At 51.2% G+C, this 14,231-nt stretch overlaps 5 protein-coding genes across 5 annotated transcripts; 3 read left to right on the forward strand and 2 right to left on the reverse strand.

Annotated features, from left to right (window-relative positions):
* Positions 1–586: 586 nt before the first annotated feature.
* JCM6883_006440 (uncharacterized protein) lies at positions 587–2,965 on the forward strand (the record flags this gene model as incomplete). The annotated part of the gene is made up of 5 exons (XM_076631819.1): positions 587–724; positions 813–1,016; positions 2,085–2,117; positions 2,213–2,443; positions 2,519–2,965. 5 exons carry the CDS (start codon positions 587–589, stop codon positions 2,963–2,965), a joined length of 1,053 nt encoding a protein of 350 aa, XP_076488155.1.
* A 302-nt stretch (positions 2,966–3,267) lies between these two features.
* On the reverse strand, positions 3,268–5,033 carry ENP1 (snoRNA-binding rRNA-processing protein ENP1; the record flags this gene model as incomplete). The annotated part of the gene is made up of 8 exons (XM_076631820.1): positions 3,268–3,433; positions 3,502–3,776; positions 3,838–4,165; positions 4,228–4,285; positions 4,361–4,496; positions 4,552–4,654; positions 4,709–4,812; positions 4,881–5,033. 8 exons carry the CDS (start codon positions 5,031–5,033, stop codon positions 3,268–3,270), a joined length of 1,323 nt encoding a protein of 440 aa, XP_076488156.1.
* Positions 5,034–5,175: 142 nt separating this feature from the next.
* BPL1 (biotin--[acetyl-CoA-carboxylase] ligase BPL1) lies at positions 5,176–7,402 on the reverse strand (the record flags this gene model as incomplete). The annotated part of the gene is made up of 5 exons (XM_076631821.1): positions 5,176–5,395; positions 5,462–5,675; positions 5,743–6,107; positions 6,168–7,330; positions 7,388–7,402. The coding sequence occupies 5 exons, from the start codon at positions 7,400–7,402 to the stop codon at positions 5,176–5,178; spliced, it is 1,977 nt and encodes a 658-aa protein (XP_076488157.1).
* Positions 7,403–7,497: 95 nt separating this feature from the next.
* JCM6883_006443 (uncharacterized protein) lies at positions 7,498–10,849 on the forward strand (the record flags this gene model as incomplete). Its single annotated transcript, XM_076631822.1, has 7 exons — positions 7,498–7,666; positions 7,733–8,121; positions 8,183–9,067; positions 9,130–9,256; positions 9,314–10,471; positions 10,532–10,764; positions 10,832–10,849. The coding sequence occupies 7 exons, from the start codon at positions 7,498–7,500 to the stop codon at positions 10,847–10,849; spliced, it is 2,979 nt and encodes a 992-aa protein (XP_076488158.1).
* Positions 10,850–11,168: 319 nt separating this feature from the next.
* On the forward strand, positions 11,169–13,388 carry JCM6883_006444 (PDK/BCKDK family protein kinase; the record flags this gene model as incomplete). Its single annotated transcript, XM_076631823.1, has 14 exons — positions 11,169–11,191; positions 11,329–11,402; positions 11,470–11,486; positions 11,551–11,584; positions 11,652–11,767; positions 11,831–12,015; positions 12,085–12,302; positions 12,379–12,434; positions 12,502–12,508; positions 12,570–12,730; positions 12,793–12,980; positions 13,049–13,125; positions 13,188–13,260; positions 13,325–13,388. The coding sequence occupies 14 exons, from the start codon at positions 11,169–11,171 to the stop codon at positions 13,386–13,388; spliced, it is 1,293 nt and encodes a 430-aa protein (XP_076488159.1).
* Between the last annotated feature and the right edge of the window lie 843 nt (positions 13,389–14,231).

The raw sequence follows: 14,231 nt of genomic DNA on the forward strand, positions 1-14,231 counted from the left end.
ATCTCTCTGTCTGTGGTAGCCGAGCTCGTTGGGACAGGCAAGGGCCACTGGGTTGGGACTCGTAAGACGGTCACAGTCGAAGGGGAGCTTTTTCTGCGCCGTAATGGCGGTAGATCATGTTGCTTATTTTGCATTGATTTTGTCATGTGCACCTATAGCTCAGCGGTAGAGCGGTCGACTGCAGTCTCTCGAGCGCATCGTCAGGTCCCTGGTTCAAACCCGGGTGGGTGCTTACAATTTTGCTTCCCGTCCAGTCTTCGGGGCGGACAACTCTTTTTTCGAACGGCGGAGAAGATCTATCGAGGTTGCAAACGACGACCTGCCGGCGATGGAATTGAGTAGAGCTGAGACGAGGGAGGGAGGACTGTTTTGTTTCCCTCACGCTTGATCTCACGAACTCGCCAATCTCCTCCACACTCAGCGCAGCAATCTTTCAGCAATAGTAGCGACTCGCGAGGAGGATCTCACCCAGACAACCGCTCCTCAGTCCCTCTCACACGAATCAGCCAACTTCCTCCAGCTCTCGAACTCGCCAACATCCGACACTTCGTCTCACCCCTACTACGAGCCTCAAGCGAGATCGATCATGTCCAGTCAGCCGTCGAACCCGGGCGCGTCGGGAGAATGCGTACTCTGTGGCAAGAAAGGTTATACGAGGTGCTCAGCTTGCTCTTCGCATGGACTCGATTGGATGTTCTTCTGCTCAAAGGAACACCAGAAATTCGTCAGTTTGCCTCCCCCTTGCCTCCAGTCCTTCTCCGTCGTCAGATGCCTGCAACTTTGCTCACTCGATTCTTCGCTGTTCTCGACAGATCTGGCCGATTCACAAACGATTCTGCGGAGTCAACGCTTCCCCTCTAATGTGGCCCCTTCTCGCCGATGCGGAAGCGGACGAAGCGAAGGAGGTTTTGAAGGATTTGCGACGCGAACAATCCAAAACATCAGCAAAATCGAAGGACTTGAAAGGGCTGGGGGTCGTCAAGCTACCAGGAAGTAGCACGGAGATGGATATCGAGGTGAGTCGACTCGTGCTTCGATCGTAGCGCGCCAACTCAAATGAATACGAGTCGCTGACCTTTTTCGACAGAACGTCGTCGTTAACATTCTCGAGAGCTCAGAACCGAGCATCGCAATGCCGAGACAGACCCGATCGATCTTCTCAGCGTTTTGCCGTCGAGAACTGTATCGAATCAAGGTCACGCTGGCGGAGTCTCGAGCCTCGGGTTCACCACCGCGACCGGGCGAGTCGACTCCCAGCGACAAGGAAACGGTCCGAGATCCGATTGGTTCCACGCTCTACCGCAAAAGTATGATCGATCGGATTGACCTCAACCTTCATAACGAGGAGCAGAGGAGGTGGGTCGATGAATTGATGGACAAACTGCTCATTCATCAAGCAGTATTCGCTCGTTATTGCGCCGATCTTTCGAAATTGAAGAGCTCCGACCCTTCCTCGACTATACGAACGATCAAACGGAGGCTCTCTGCCGCGACCTCGTACTCGGGCTTCTCCCTGTCCTCGCTTCCAGGATCGCCCAGAACGTTTAGGTCTCCTCTCCTTATTTTTGACCATTCCTTGTTTTGCGTTCATTCTAGACAGCTGATAGTTTCAAGATTTTCAAGCAATGACGAGGCACTACCTTCGGAGACGCCGCTCTGTCGGAGAGCTTGCGACCTTCGAGCGCGAGGAGCATAGCTTGGAGCGAAGTCAACGAAATTCCGGTATCAAAGCTTTTCTGCCTGCTCAAATTCACATCCCCCTACTGTCTCTCCCTCAGTGTCGAGCGAACAGTCTCTTCGCCAACGTTGCGGAGTTGCCGCGGACGGAGAGAACGAGGAGGAACGTGCTCGCCGCTCGGACGTCCCCATGGTCCCTCTTTCTCTTCCTGATCTTCCCTTTGCTCTCGTTTCCTCTTTCTCTGCCTCTCTCCCCTCCCCTCCGCCAGCGGCGTTCTTGAGACGAGACAGTTCCAACAATGTCGGCCAACGAATCGTCCGAGTCCGACTCGTCAGGAGACTGCGTTGTTTGTGGAAAGAGATGTTGGACTAGATGCTCAGCTTGCGGCGCGAATGGTACTGGGTAGATGTACTTCTGCTCGACAGAGCATCAGAAACTCGTAAGTTCTGTCCCTCCGATCTCCAGTCTGTCTCGCGCTGCAGCGAGACTTTTCTTTCCCGTCTTCGAATTCGCTAACGCTCACCAACATGTCAGGTCTGGCCGCTTCACAGACGATTCTGTGGCGTCAACTCTTCTCCTGTCTATTGGCCGCTCTTGTCGGATTCGGAAGCCGATAAAGCGAGGGAGGTCTTGAAAGATTTGCGACGAGAACAATCTGCAAGTCGATCATCAGCAAGACCAGAAGCTGTAAAGTTACAGCGTTTAGGGTTCGCCGATATCGAAATGATGGTAGGAAGCGGTGGATTTGAGAGACTTCGGTTAGAGGTAACTCACGTTTGAATCTGCGGGATTCGAGCTCAGACAAACGATTCGCTAACTTTCTTCGTTTTGACACTGTAGAAAGTCTTGCCTCAGATCCTCGAGAACTCGGATCCGAGCTGGTCCATGTCGAGACAGTCTCGCTCCTTGTTCGTAGCGACCTTTCGTCAACAACTCTCCATCATCAAGCTCGAGCTAGCGGACCGTCGAACCTCCCGCTCACAACGAAATGATGACCCGGCGGCCACGGCGGCAGCGAGGGAGGATCCGATCGGAGTCGCGCTCTCGTTCGTTTACGAACAAATCATGTCCATCGGCAACTCCCAGAGTTATCTGGATGTCCTTTTCCACAAAATTCTCATTCATCTCGCCGTTCGCGGTCCCGACCTGGAGAACGGTCAAAAAGTCTTTGGGCCTCAAGCTTTGTCTTACCACACCGTCCGAGAAATCTTACGATACTGCGATCAAGTCGTCCATGGTATTAACCCCAATTTAGCTCTCGAAATTACAGCCTTGTTCTATCATTAATGTACCTAATTCGTGGCTTCCTTTCTTTATCGTTCGTCCTTTATTGTTCATTTCCCATACTCGATAGATTTCTCCCTTCGTACAGGGGTTGACTCGCAACCGACTTGATCTCAGCGCATACATTCCATCTATGGCGAGATAGGTGAATAGCAGTCCGTGCACGTCCTCTCGTTCCAGTTCGGTTAGCTTGGAGAGGTCCAGTGAGATCTGTGCGAAGTAGAGAATAGATTGAACAACAAACAGAAAGGAACCAAGATCTAGCTAGATAGAAAAAGAGGAAAACAGTATAGAGGCGAGAAATTCTATTGAATTTCGACTTCCATCTCTTCCGGTGCAGTCATCTCTTCTCCCCTCGCGACACTGTGTACGATTTCCCTTCGAATCTCAGGGGTGATCTGGAAGTGAGTCTTGGCGCGTAGAACTTCGAGGAGAGCTTCTTTCTGTTCGGCCGTCAAGTCTTGTTTGTATCTGCCGGAGAAAGGTAAAACACGGGTGAGTCCAACTGCAGACTACGAGAGAGTGGTGTGACGACATACCGTTGAACAAAAACGAGGAAAGATTGATGCCACAATACGGGCATCGTTCTCGGATCACGCTTGAATCGAATGAAGTGGAAAACGAGGGCGTCGACGACTTTGTACGGAAGAGCGTATTTCTTGTCGAGGAGAACTCGGATGAAGAGAGAGTTGGGTCCAGTGTAGTCCATTTCGGCGAGTTTGAGGAGAGCAGCTCCCGAATGAAGGACGGGGACACTGACTTTCGTCAAGACGGAACCGAGAATCGCAGCTTCACGAAGCGTACATGTCCCGCTCTGGAGAACGTCGACGGATCAGTTTCTCATCTACGCTTTGAAGGAGATCGAGCGAACTCACCTCGCAAAGAGGGAACAAGAGACCTTTGAAGAACGCCGCAGGTTTGTAGATCGCTTTTTTTAACGCCATGTACGTCTGCACCGACAATTTCCCACTCTGTCCAATCTCTTCTCGTACCTTTTCCAGCAGAATCTCCTTGTAAAACTTTTGACTTTGTTTCGGGTCGAGATTCGATGCGAAGATTCGGGTTGCGGCATAGGTTGCGTGAGGAGTCCATTGTTCAGGGTTCGTAATCATGACGAGTGTGGGCCACATTGAGAGGGAGGGGAGAATCTTGAAAGCTTTCGGTAGAGGTCCAGACTTGTAACGACTGAGCAATTCTCCAACCCTAAGAAAATCATAATCAATCAGCTTGAGTAACGTACTTTCGAGACCTGGTGATGAGCTTACTTTGTGTAGACCTCGACTACCTTCGGGTTGAAACCAGGAGGAGGCTCCGCGCGAACTTCTAAAGCGAAAGATCGAATCAAAGTCAGTTTTGCTTCGAGTTTTGAAAATCGTGAGAATTCATCGTCAGACTTACCGGGTTCCTTCCCCTTTCCTCCGTCTTCTGCTTGTCCAATCTTTTCCATAATCAAATCTGCTAGAGTTCGTCCTGGCTGAAGCTGGCCTTGAGGAACATAGGCGTCGAGAAGTGCTTGGTCGTCCTCATCAACCTCCTGTGAACATGATCCTGATCAGCCGAGCTCCTCGAGGCACTGTATATGAACTCACGAGCTCCTCGAACTCTTCGTATTCCTCATCGTCGTCGTCGCTGAAATCTTCCTCATCTTGCTCATCCTCATCTTCCTCTCCTCTCATTCGGCGTTCGGTTGCGCTAAAGATGATCGTTAGCTACTTGTACACACTATAGCACAAGTCTAGTACTCACTCGACATCGAGACCTAGTTCCTTCAGATCTTCCTCTGCAATTTCGTCTTGTTGATCTCTCGCCATTGACAACACTTTACGACTCGTCTTGGCATTGAGAGCTCCCTAGAACCCTCCGACACTTCATCAGTGCTGCTCACAATGCTCGTAAGACGTTGGGAGAGACGATTTACCTCTTCTTCTTGATGCTTCTTTCTGTGAGATTTCTGTCGTTTCCCCGGTTGAGAGAGAACTCCTGCATCGCTGAGTTCTCCAACGTGTAGCTGAGTTGCTAGAGGGTCGTGCTTCAATCCAGCGTTCTTGCGACTAGGGGCGGCTTTAGGCATTTTTTCGGTGTTTGGTGAAAGAATGAAAAGCGTTCAAAGTCGAAGAGTTTCGCACCCTCTCTCTCTCTCTCTCGCAGATCTTCTCTCTCTTTCTCTATCAGCAACCTTCAGAATCTACTAGTGACGTCTAATTACACGATCCCTAACGAGCATACAACATTCCTTTCATCAAATCGAACCTATTCCCGTCCGGTTGAAGATCGATATATTGAGGTTGACCCACGAACGAAGCTCCTCCGCCAAACACCTCGTTCCCCATCCTATCGACGTTGATCGGTACTGTCCGTAATAGACCGTGATCTGGGGTGACACCGACGATTCGAACGGGTTGAGAATTTGTTTCGAGAGTTACTCGTTGATCTCTGCACAGACATCCAAATCGCAGTGAGACGAGCGACTCGATTACTCTGAGAGTCAGAATCACGTACGTGTGAATCCAACGGCGTAAATAGGCGTCGACGAATGGGTCAAAGCCGCGAGTTTGGAACGTTTCCCACATTGAACCGAATTTCGCGAGGATGAGCGCGAGGAGGAGCTCAGGGGTGAAAGGTGCGAGATTGGAGCCAGTGCGACGGTTATGGAGATCGACTAGCTCGTTGAGCGATGTTGTCGGCTTAGGATTGCTCGTGTTGATTCCGCAACCTTGATCGTCAAAATCCCATGTCAGCTCAATGACAACCGACAAGAAATTGACTCGGAGCGAGCTCACCAGTAACGATAGTGAATTCTCCACTCGCAAAGCTCGAATTGACGAGGATGCCACCAATCTTTTTATACCTTTCCATTCCTTCCCCTTCTCCCATATCCGCATAAATATCATTCGGCCACTTCAAACAGACTCCCACCTTCTCGTACCCCGGCGAAGACCGTACTGCCTCGACCACGGCGAGACCAAAGAGATATTGAACGAAAACGATTCGAGATGATTCGGAGAGCGCGATTCGGGTCACGAGGGAGAATTGAAGACATCCGGCTGGGGAGATCCACGAGTTACCGCCTCGACCTCGACCAGCTACTTGATGTGAGGCGAGGCAGACGAGACCCGAAGGAATCGCGGACAGAAAGGTGTCGTTTCTGTTAACAAAGAGGATCAGCTCTATTCTTGCGAGAGAAGAGGACAAACCGCAAGCTTACTTGTCAAGCATGGTTTGTGTACTTGTGACGACTTCTCCGTACAGGAGGGCTTGTCCAATCTTAGCCTGACCGTTCGACAAATGTGCGAGATTGTTGAAATAGGCTGAGATGTCGAAGAGAGGCGTCGAGCTTTTCGGTAGGGGAGATTCGTCGCAGACACAAATCAACTTTTGTTCTTGACGAAGTTCTTCCGGATCCGTAGTGCCTTGGCGAGATCGAGCGGCCTGAACGAGGGAGTCGAAAGAGGAAGCGGGATGAAGGACGAAAGTATCGTTTCTATCGACGAGGCCCGCCGTAGAGTGGGACATCGCTTCTCCTCTTGATGCGATTTCCGAGGCGATTTGAGAAGCGACGGAGGGATCGGAGGAAGCGAGAACGAGAGGAAGGAGTTTTGGGAGAGGAGCTGGACCGTCCGAGACGTCGAGACCTAGTTGACTGAGGGTTCCTCGAACGAGGTTGAGTCGATGAAGTTCCTTCTCCTGTCGAGGAGAACCGTCTATCGAGTCGAGTGAAGGATGTTCCGGATGAACGGCCCACAACAAAGCTTGTCCTTTCCCGACTGAACACAGTACTCCCGCGACTTGTTTCGGTTCCGTCTCTTCGTATTCTGCGAGAACTTGCACACCTTTCGGTGGTGATCCGTCTGGGTTGAGCACGAACGATCCTCCTCCATTGTACCAAACTTCGCAATGATCCGGCGATTGCGACCAATGATCCCTCCACGCTTCCCTCCTCAATGCCAACGACGTTTCCCTCGCTCCCGCTTCCGTCTCGTACTCGAATCCAGGGAAAGTAGTCCCTCGACAGAGTCCAGGAAAGAATCCTAATTCTCTTTGTCCAGTCACTTCCAACGCAGTTCCTTTCTCAAACTCGATCTCCTGGCATGCATAATACGCTCCCGCACAGATTCCGAGGTACTTCCCTCCGTTCTCGACGTACTCCTTGATCCTGCGATTCGGTTTGCCTGAGAGGTCGAAGAGGTAAGGGAGGTCTCGACCACCAGGAAAGACGAGGAGGGCGCAGTTGTCGGTCCAGGGTTCTTCTCGAAGCGTCTTCGGTGTGACTAGTTGAACGTCGTAGCGGTGCGAGAGAAACGTTCGCAGAGAGTGGAGAGTGTAATCTCGAGAGGATGCCGAAACGCCTGATCCGTTGTACACGAGGACCTGTCGCGAGCTTCAGTCGATGCATTCGGTATGGTGTAACGGTCGGAGTAGACTCACGTTGAGTTTCGACATGGTTGGAGGGAGAAGAGAGCGCGGTTCGCTTTCCTTCCTCCTCCTCATCTCACCACTCGTTCCAAATCTCCTCCGTCGAACCGTTTGCTCGGTGTATGGTCAGCGTAGATGCTGCGCGTACGAAATCAGAGGAGGAATGGTTGGCAGATCTCTCGCGATTGAGGGTCGAAGCGAAGGAAAGGTTTGGTGATGTTGCCTGGGTCGCTGAAGGGAGTCAGAGGTTAGTGTACGCTCACAAATGTATAGTATACGCTCGAGCAACTGGTGAGCACCCTTTCTATCTCCTCGAGAGCGCGTCAAACTGTACTCAGAATCGTTGAACGATGCCAGGTAATTGGCAACAAAGGTTCATGGGATTGCCTCATAGCTTGAGCGAATCAGCGACATCTTCATTCGGACATTCAACTACCTCTCTTCGAACTTGGACCCCTCAATCACTCGTGAGACGAGATTCGACTGCGACCCAGAATTTCGCGACTCCGTCTTCCTGCTCTTCTCCGGCCCCTTCCGATCTCTCCCATACTTCAAGCACCTCAAATTCCTCTCTCATACGACCGATCGTCCTTGGGTCGACAGATCTCGACGTGTTTGAAACTTCGCTCGAATATTTCTACACGGGAGGGAGGGAAGCAGAGGCTTTCGCAGTCGTGCTGGAAGGGTTCAACGAAGGAGGAGGTCCTGCAGAAGGAGAACTGACTGGAACAGCAAAGCTGAGACAGGTACGAGGCGACTCTCGTGATTCGTTCGATAAGATACTGACCGATTCAAAAACGGTTTTAGGATCTCCATTTCTGCTGGAGAAGCAAGTTGTTCGCGGATGTCGACATCGTCCTAGAGTCACCGGACGGAACGCTCTCAACCCCCTTCTCAGCCCACCGCGCTATCCTCGCCTCGCGTTCTTCTTACTTCAAGTCCCTTCTCCTTGGTGACTACTCGGACTCTCGACTCGATCGATTCACGCTCCCTTCTCCGCCCTTCACTCCTCCCTCTCTCGTATTCGTCCTCGGCTACATGTATACGGGTACTCTCGATTTCTCGAACCGGACTTTCAACCTCGAAACCGTTTTCGAAACCTGGAGATGCGCCGCGTTCCTCTCGATGTCCACTCTGCAAGACGAGCTCGAAGTCAAAATCGTATCGATGATCACACCGCAACGAGCTCCTCGGATCTATCAATTCGCCCACGCATCCGACGTCAACAGCGCCGTTCTCGCTCGTTCGACTCTCCCCGTCATTATCGACCATTTCGACGAAATGTGGGCGACTCCATACATCGGTACGCTCGATTACGATCCTCAAATGGAACTCGTCACGAAACTACGAAGCACGATCACTCCTCTCACCGTCGCGAAAGTTTCTCGACAAACTCGAAAACTGCGCAAGAAACTCGAAATCGAACGAGCTGGATGGTCAAGGAACGTCGAAGCGATGCTCGAAGCGGTAGAGAGGAGGCTCGTCACGATCATCGCGAATCAATTGCCGGAGATCGTCGTTTCACCAGGTTTCGTCGATTTGGTGGATGGAGTTGGATTCAGTTCGGATGTGCTCGAATGGCTGTTGCTGCAAGTGTTCGACAAGGACGAGTTACGGGAGAAGAACGCTCCACTCGCTTATCAGGCGTTGGTCGGCTCGGTGCTCTTGCGAGAACAAGGAATCATGGTCGATGTAAGTCTTTAGTCATCTTGCTCGCGTGAGCTGGCACTCATCGTAGGTACACTTGGCTCTAGGCTCGTATGCACGTCGAAGATACTCGAAACGGCCTGTTGAAGTACATCAAGACTCGGTGGGCAATGATCAGGGACGAGGGAGGTTTCGATCGACTCGAACCTTGGTGTCTCAAAGAGCTCGCTGATGGTGAGTTCCTATCTCTTTCCTCTATCTGTTCTGTTCTGACTCCCTCAAATTCGATAGAACTCGAGGTATCGACAAAAGAGCTTCTCGCCGGGGATCGAACGATTTCGAATCGAAAATCTCCCCCGAAACGCCTGACGGAGAGACCGGTCGCAACTGCTCGTCCACGAGCTTCGGAGCCTGTGATCTCGAACCGTACAGCCGCAACTACAGCTCTTCCTCGCCAATCTCTGCCGACTCGAACTCCTCGTCTCTCTACGGCCAGTACCGCTTCAAGATCTTCAATCTCTTCTCTCGCTCCTCGAGCACCGCCAGTACGATCAGCATCAGGTACTCGACCACCACCTGTCGCTACGACGAATGCTCGCTCACCACTCGCCTCGACCACTCCTCGACCTCCGATTCGTTCGCCAGCGATTTCGCAGACAGGAGCTCCTCCTTCGACAGCTCCAAGCGTTCGAGCTCGCACACGGACAACATCTGCCAATTCTGTCGCACCCTCGACATCCCGTCGACCCCTTTCTCCATCTCCTTCAGTAGCGACGGTTCGAAACACTGCGGTTCGCTCTCCCGCTGGAGGAACGGATCGCACGACCGCTCCATCACGGACAACTTCCACTTCTTCCATCGCCCGACAAACACCTCCAGTCAGACCATCTCCTTCGACCTCTTCGATTCCTCGAACACGGACGACTTCAGGTCCAGCTCCCTCGACTCGGATTCGCACACAACCCTCGGCTACTTCAATACGATCGACCACCTCGACAAAATCACCCGCGACAAGACCTCCATCTTCAGCTTCAGTTGCCAATTCAACGGCTGTCACTCCGCGAAGTCGAGCTTCTTCGACAACTTCGACTCGTCGACCTTCAAACGCCTCGACGAAACCTGCCTTGCCGACTTCCACTTCTAGAAGCTCAATACGACCATCGAGAGCAGTTCCGAACGTCCCTCCTTTGCCTTCCTCCGCTTCTGGAACGGTTCGAGCTAGGACAAGTTCCAAACTCAAATCGAAACCTCCTGGAACTTCGCTTCTATCGGGCATTCCGTGTATCGTTACGGTCAAAGGAACGAGACCGATCAGGATGCGAGCGATGGTGCGATACCTTGGCAGTTTGGTTGGAGAGACGGGACAATGGGTTGGAGTTGAGATACCGGAAGACACGATACCTGTCGAGGCGAAGAAGTTGAGTTGGAACGATGGGAAGAAAGGTGAAGGTAAGTAGCGCTTTCATCAGCGACAGCGAGGAACGAATTGACTCTGGGGTTGATCTGCAGTCGAATACTTCTCTCTCACCCCTCCTTCCGCTCCTGCTTCCACTTCGACCTCTGCACCTTCTACATCTCCCTCTTCACCAATCCCTTCGGATCCACCAGCTGCTACGGTTCCGACTCGGAATGATTCCCTTCAACCGCCTACGATCGGACGACAACCTCGACGTCGTTCAACTTCGGCGGAACCTCCTCTTCCTACTGGACCCACAAAAGGACTCTTCGTCCGTCCTAGTCAAGTGAGTCCTCGTATCGTGCGCATTGTTCCAAGCGCAGATTGAAACTGACAACTTTCCGCGAATTCAGATCGTCTACGTTCTTTGAGCGCGACTCACCACTCTTCTTTCGCAAGACTACTTCGCTTTTCAGTTCTTCCTCTTATCTCTCTCGTCGCATTCTTTCGATACCCTCTTGACTCTACAGTTTTCCCGCTTCCTTACTCTTTTTGTTTTTCGTATTATTCATCGTCGCAATTTTTTCTCGAATCCGGGTTCGTCTGTTCCATCGTACAATGTCGAAGGAGAGCATTCGAGAGTGAGGAATAGGGTAGCATTGTATTTCGAATTGCCGGAGCAAAGCGGGAAATATTCAATCGCCAGTCCTCTCTCTCTTTGACTCCACCCTTCGCACACTTTACACAAAGATGGTATTCAGCTTCAGCGATGCGTACGTCCTGTACCCCCATGCTCAGGCTCCCTCCCTCTGTTCCCTCTAAACTAGTTCTCTTTTCCCCACTATGGATCCCCTCTCTCAACTCTCTCCCTCTCCGAATCCTGACTCGGAGCACTCTCTGAACGGTACAGGCTGAGAAGACAGATCGCACATTATGCTACGTTCCCTCAAACTGGTGTTTCGTTGAGACAGATGGTCATGTTTGGTTAGTTCTCCCCGTCTCTCTTTTCGAGTCTCTCCCGCTCATCCATGTCTCGCTTTCGCTCTTATAGGCCAAAACCCTTCACAGGTAAGCTCTCGCTCTTTCTCCGGTTGATGGGATGTCGGCTGAGACTTGATTTCGCATTTCATAGGGAACTCTTCTCCGAGCTTCACAATTCCTCGCAGGTGAGTCGAGGGATGTCTGACGGATCGAAGCGTTTTCTCGAGACTGACAGGTTCTTCCGAGTTGCAGCGGAATTACCGATACGACTCGCCCATCGAGTGAAAGAATTGGACGAACTGCCCCACAACTTGAACAAGATGCCCAGTATCGAGAAGGTGAAACGGTGGTACGCAGAGAGTTTCGAAGTGAGTACTCTCTCTCACAAAGTCTCTCGTTCGTCGCTATCCAAGCTGAACATTTGCGAGTAGGAATTGGTGAATTTTCCAAAACCTGAACTTCCCGGCGACATCGAAGATGCATTACGACGAGCTTCGAACGATACCTTAGCGTTACCAGAAGCGAAACCGAACCCTTCCCTTCCCGACCATATGAAACCGAGACCGAATCAGCTCAAGAGTAAACACGGAAGAACGAGACTCGCTCTAGCTCACAGGTGAGGACATCTTTCGAGTCGAGAGAGTACGGCCGATCCTGACTCACTGCTTCGGATGAGTTCCCACAGATACTACACGAATCCTGATGGGAAACTTGAATGGCCGCCAGAAGTTCACGATTACAACGAACGATTCACTCGAGTTCTTTCGAACATCAAACGACGACACGATCCCGTCGTGACGACTATGGCGCAAGGTATTCTCGAATTCAAAAAGGAGATCAAGGCGCCTCATATCGACCGCTCGATTCAAACTTTCCTCGATCGATTCTACATGTCGCGAATAGGTCCGTTTCCTTCCTCTTTTCTCTCGGGTTCTGTTGTGCCTAGACTAACTATTTGGTTATATTTTGCGGGTTGCAGGTATTCGTGTCTTGATTGGTCAACATATCGCACTCAATAGATTGGAACCGCATGAGGTAGGTCGAGATTTGGCTCTGTCATCCGCTTCTCTCTAGCTGAAGCCAAACCTTTCGTCGTCTACAGGATTATGGTAAATTTCCGGCGCTGGAGTGTATTCGTCCATAATACTGATTCGTTCTTACTTGCGACAGTCGGAATAATTTGTACAAAAACGAACGTTCATCAAATCGCACGAGAAGCGATCGAGAATGCGACCTACGTTTGTGAAGAACACTACGGACTCTTCAAAGGTCCTCCTGTACAACTCATCTGTCCGAAAGATCTCAATTTCATGTATGTACCGAGTCATCTCGTGAGTAACCTCTCCCTTTGCTTCTTTCCCTTGTTGCGTTCGCTGATTTTTTGTTCGATCAGAATCACGTCCTGTTCGAAGTTCTCAAGAACTCGCTTCGTGCAGTCGTCGAAACACATGGAGTCGACTGCGAGAACTACCCACCGGTAAAAGTTATTGTGGCAGAAGGAAACGAAGATATCACGATCAAGATTTCGGATGAAGGAGGTGGAATTCCAAGATCCGCTTTACCTCTCGTTTGGACCTTCATGTGAGTTTCTCTCTCTCTCTCAGCGTGCATTAGAGCGACGCTGAGACGAAAGGACATCGGTCTCACAGGTACACGACTGCGAATCCCGAAAATCTCGATCAAGATTTCCAAGGGACTGATTTCAAAGCTCCGATGGCTGGTTTCGGTAGGCTTTCCTCTTCATTATCATGTATACATTGATGTAGAAAGGGGTTGCCTTCTCGCTAGGTTACGGTCTTCCGATCGCTCGTTTGTACGCTCAGTATTTCGGAGGAAATCTCAAACTGATCTCGATGGAAGGGTGAGCACTTTCCCTGCTGTGCACTCTTCTCACTCCGACTGACCCGTTTGTGTTCTCGTCTCAGATACGGTACCGATTGTTACATTCATCTCAATCGACTCAGTTCAAGTTCCGAACCTCTTCAATGAAAAAACCCTTCGCCTCTCGTTTCGACCTGTACCCTACCTTTGAGTTGTGCCTTTGCTGTAGTTATTTTGCAAGTCGAATGTGAATGTTCTGTGTTGTCACGCTCGCTTTGTCCTTTCGCCTGCCTGAGCTGAGCAGCTGCATTGTGACACTTTTTTCGAATCCGTGAGTCGCGAAACCTGAACCCTACCAGTGACCATGGTAGTGTTTGTTTCGCGATTAATTGCGGTCGTGGTCAGAGGCGAGTGATGGGGTTCTCTCGGGAGGAAATCCATGGGAACGCAATAGCACGGACCAACAAAGTGTTTGCGAGCTTTCAGTCTGCGGGCGGAACTCTGAGCACGAAAAGCAACATTCCAGTGGCGTCTGAACGAGGGCTGACGCGCCTGCGCTGCGAAAGAGCGACAAAAAGATACCATCTAAAAGGACGGGCCTTGAGAACGGCAAAAGAAGAACTCAGCCTCCGGCGGGGCTCGAACCCGCAACGTCCAGATTTCGACTATTCGTAAAAGTCTGGCACTCTTCCAATTGAGTTACGGAGGCAGACGACTGAGTTAATCGTGCTTCCATGGCAACGCTCGACAAAATGTGCAATATATATCGTGCGGCTTTTTTTTTATTTTTTATCTGCGCTGCCCGTCTGATCCTCGCTCTCTGGAGCTCTACACGCATCAGTCTGGCTGGCGACTTGCTCGCCCGAGAGGCGAGGAGGAGACCAAGAGGAGGGAACTTGGATCGAGGGAGAGTCTCGAGCTCATATAACCCCTTCGAGGAGCTTGTTTCTTCCAGGCGAGCTCGCCACCAGCTCCTCCGAGTAAATCTGACAAGAGAAGAGCACGATGCGC

The sequence above is a fragment of the Sporobolomyces salmoneus genome (assembly GCF_050403485.1).
Source record: "Sporobolomyces salmoneus JCM6883 DNA, S_salmoneus_JCM6883_v1_ctg20, whole genome shotgun sequence".
Taxonomy (NCBI): domain Eukaryota; kingdom Fungi; phylum Basidiomycota; class Microbotryomycetes; order Sporidiobolales; family Sporidiobolaceae; genus Sporobolomyces; species Sporobolomyces salmoneus.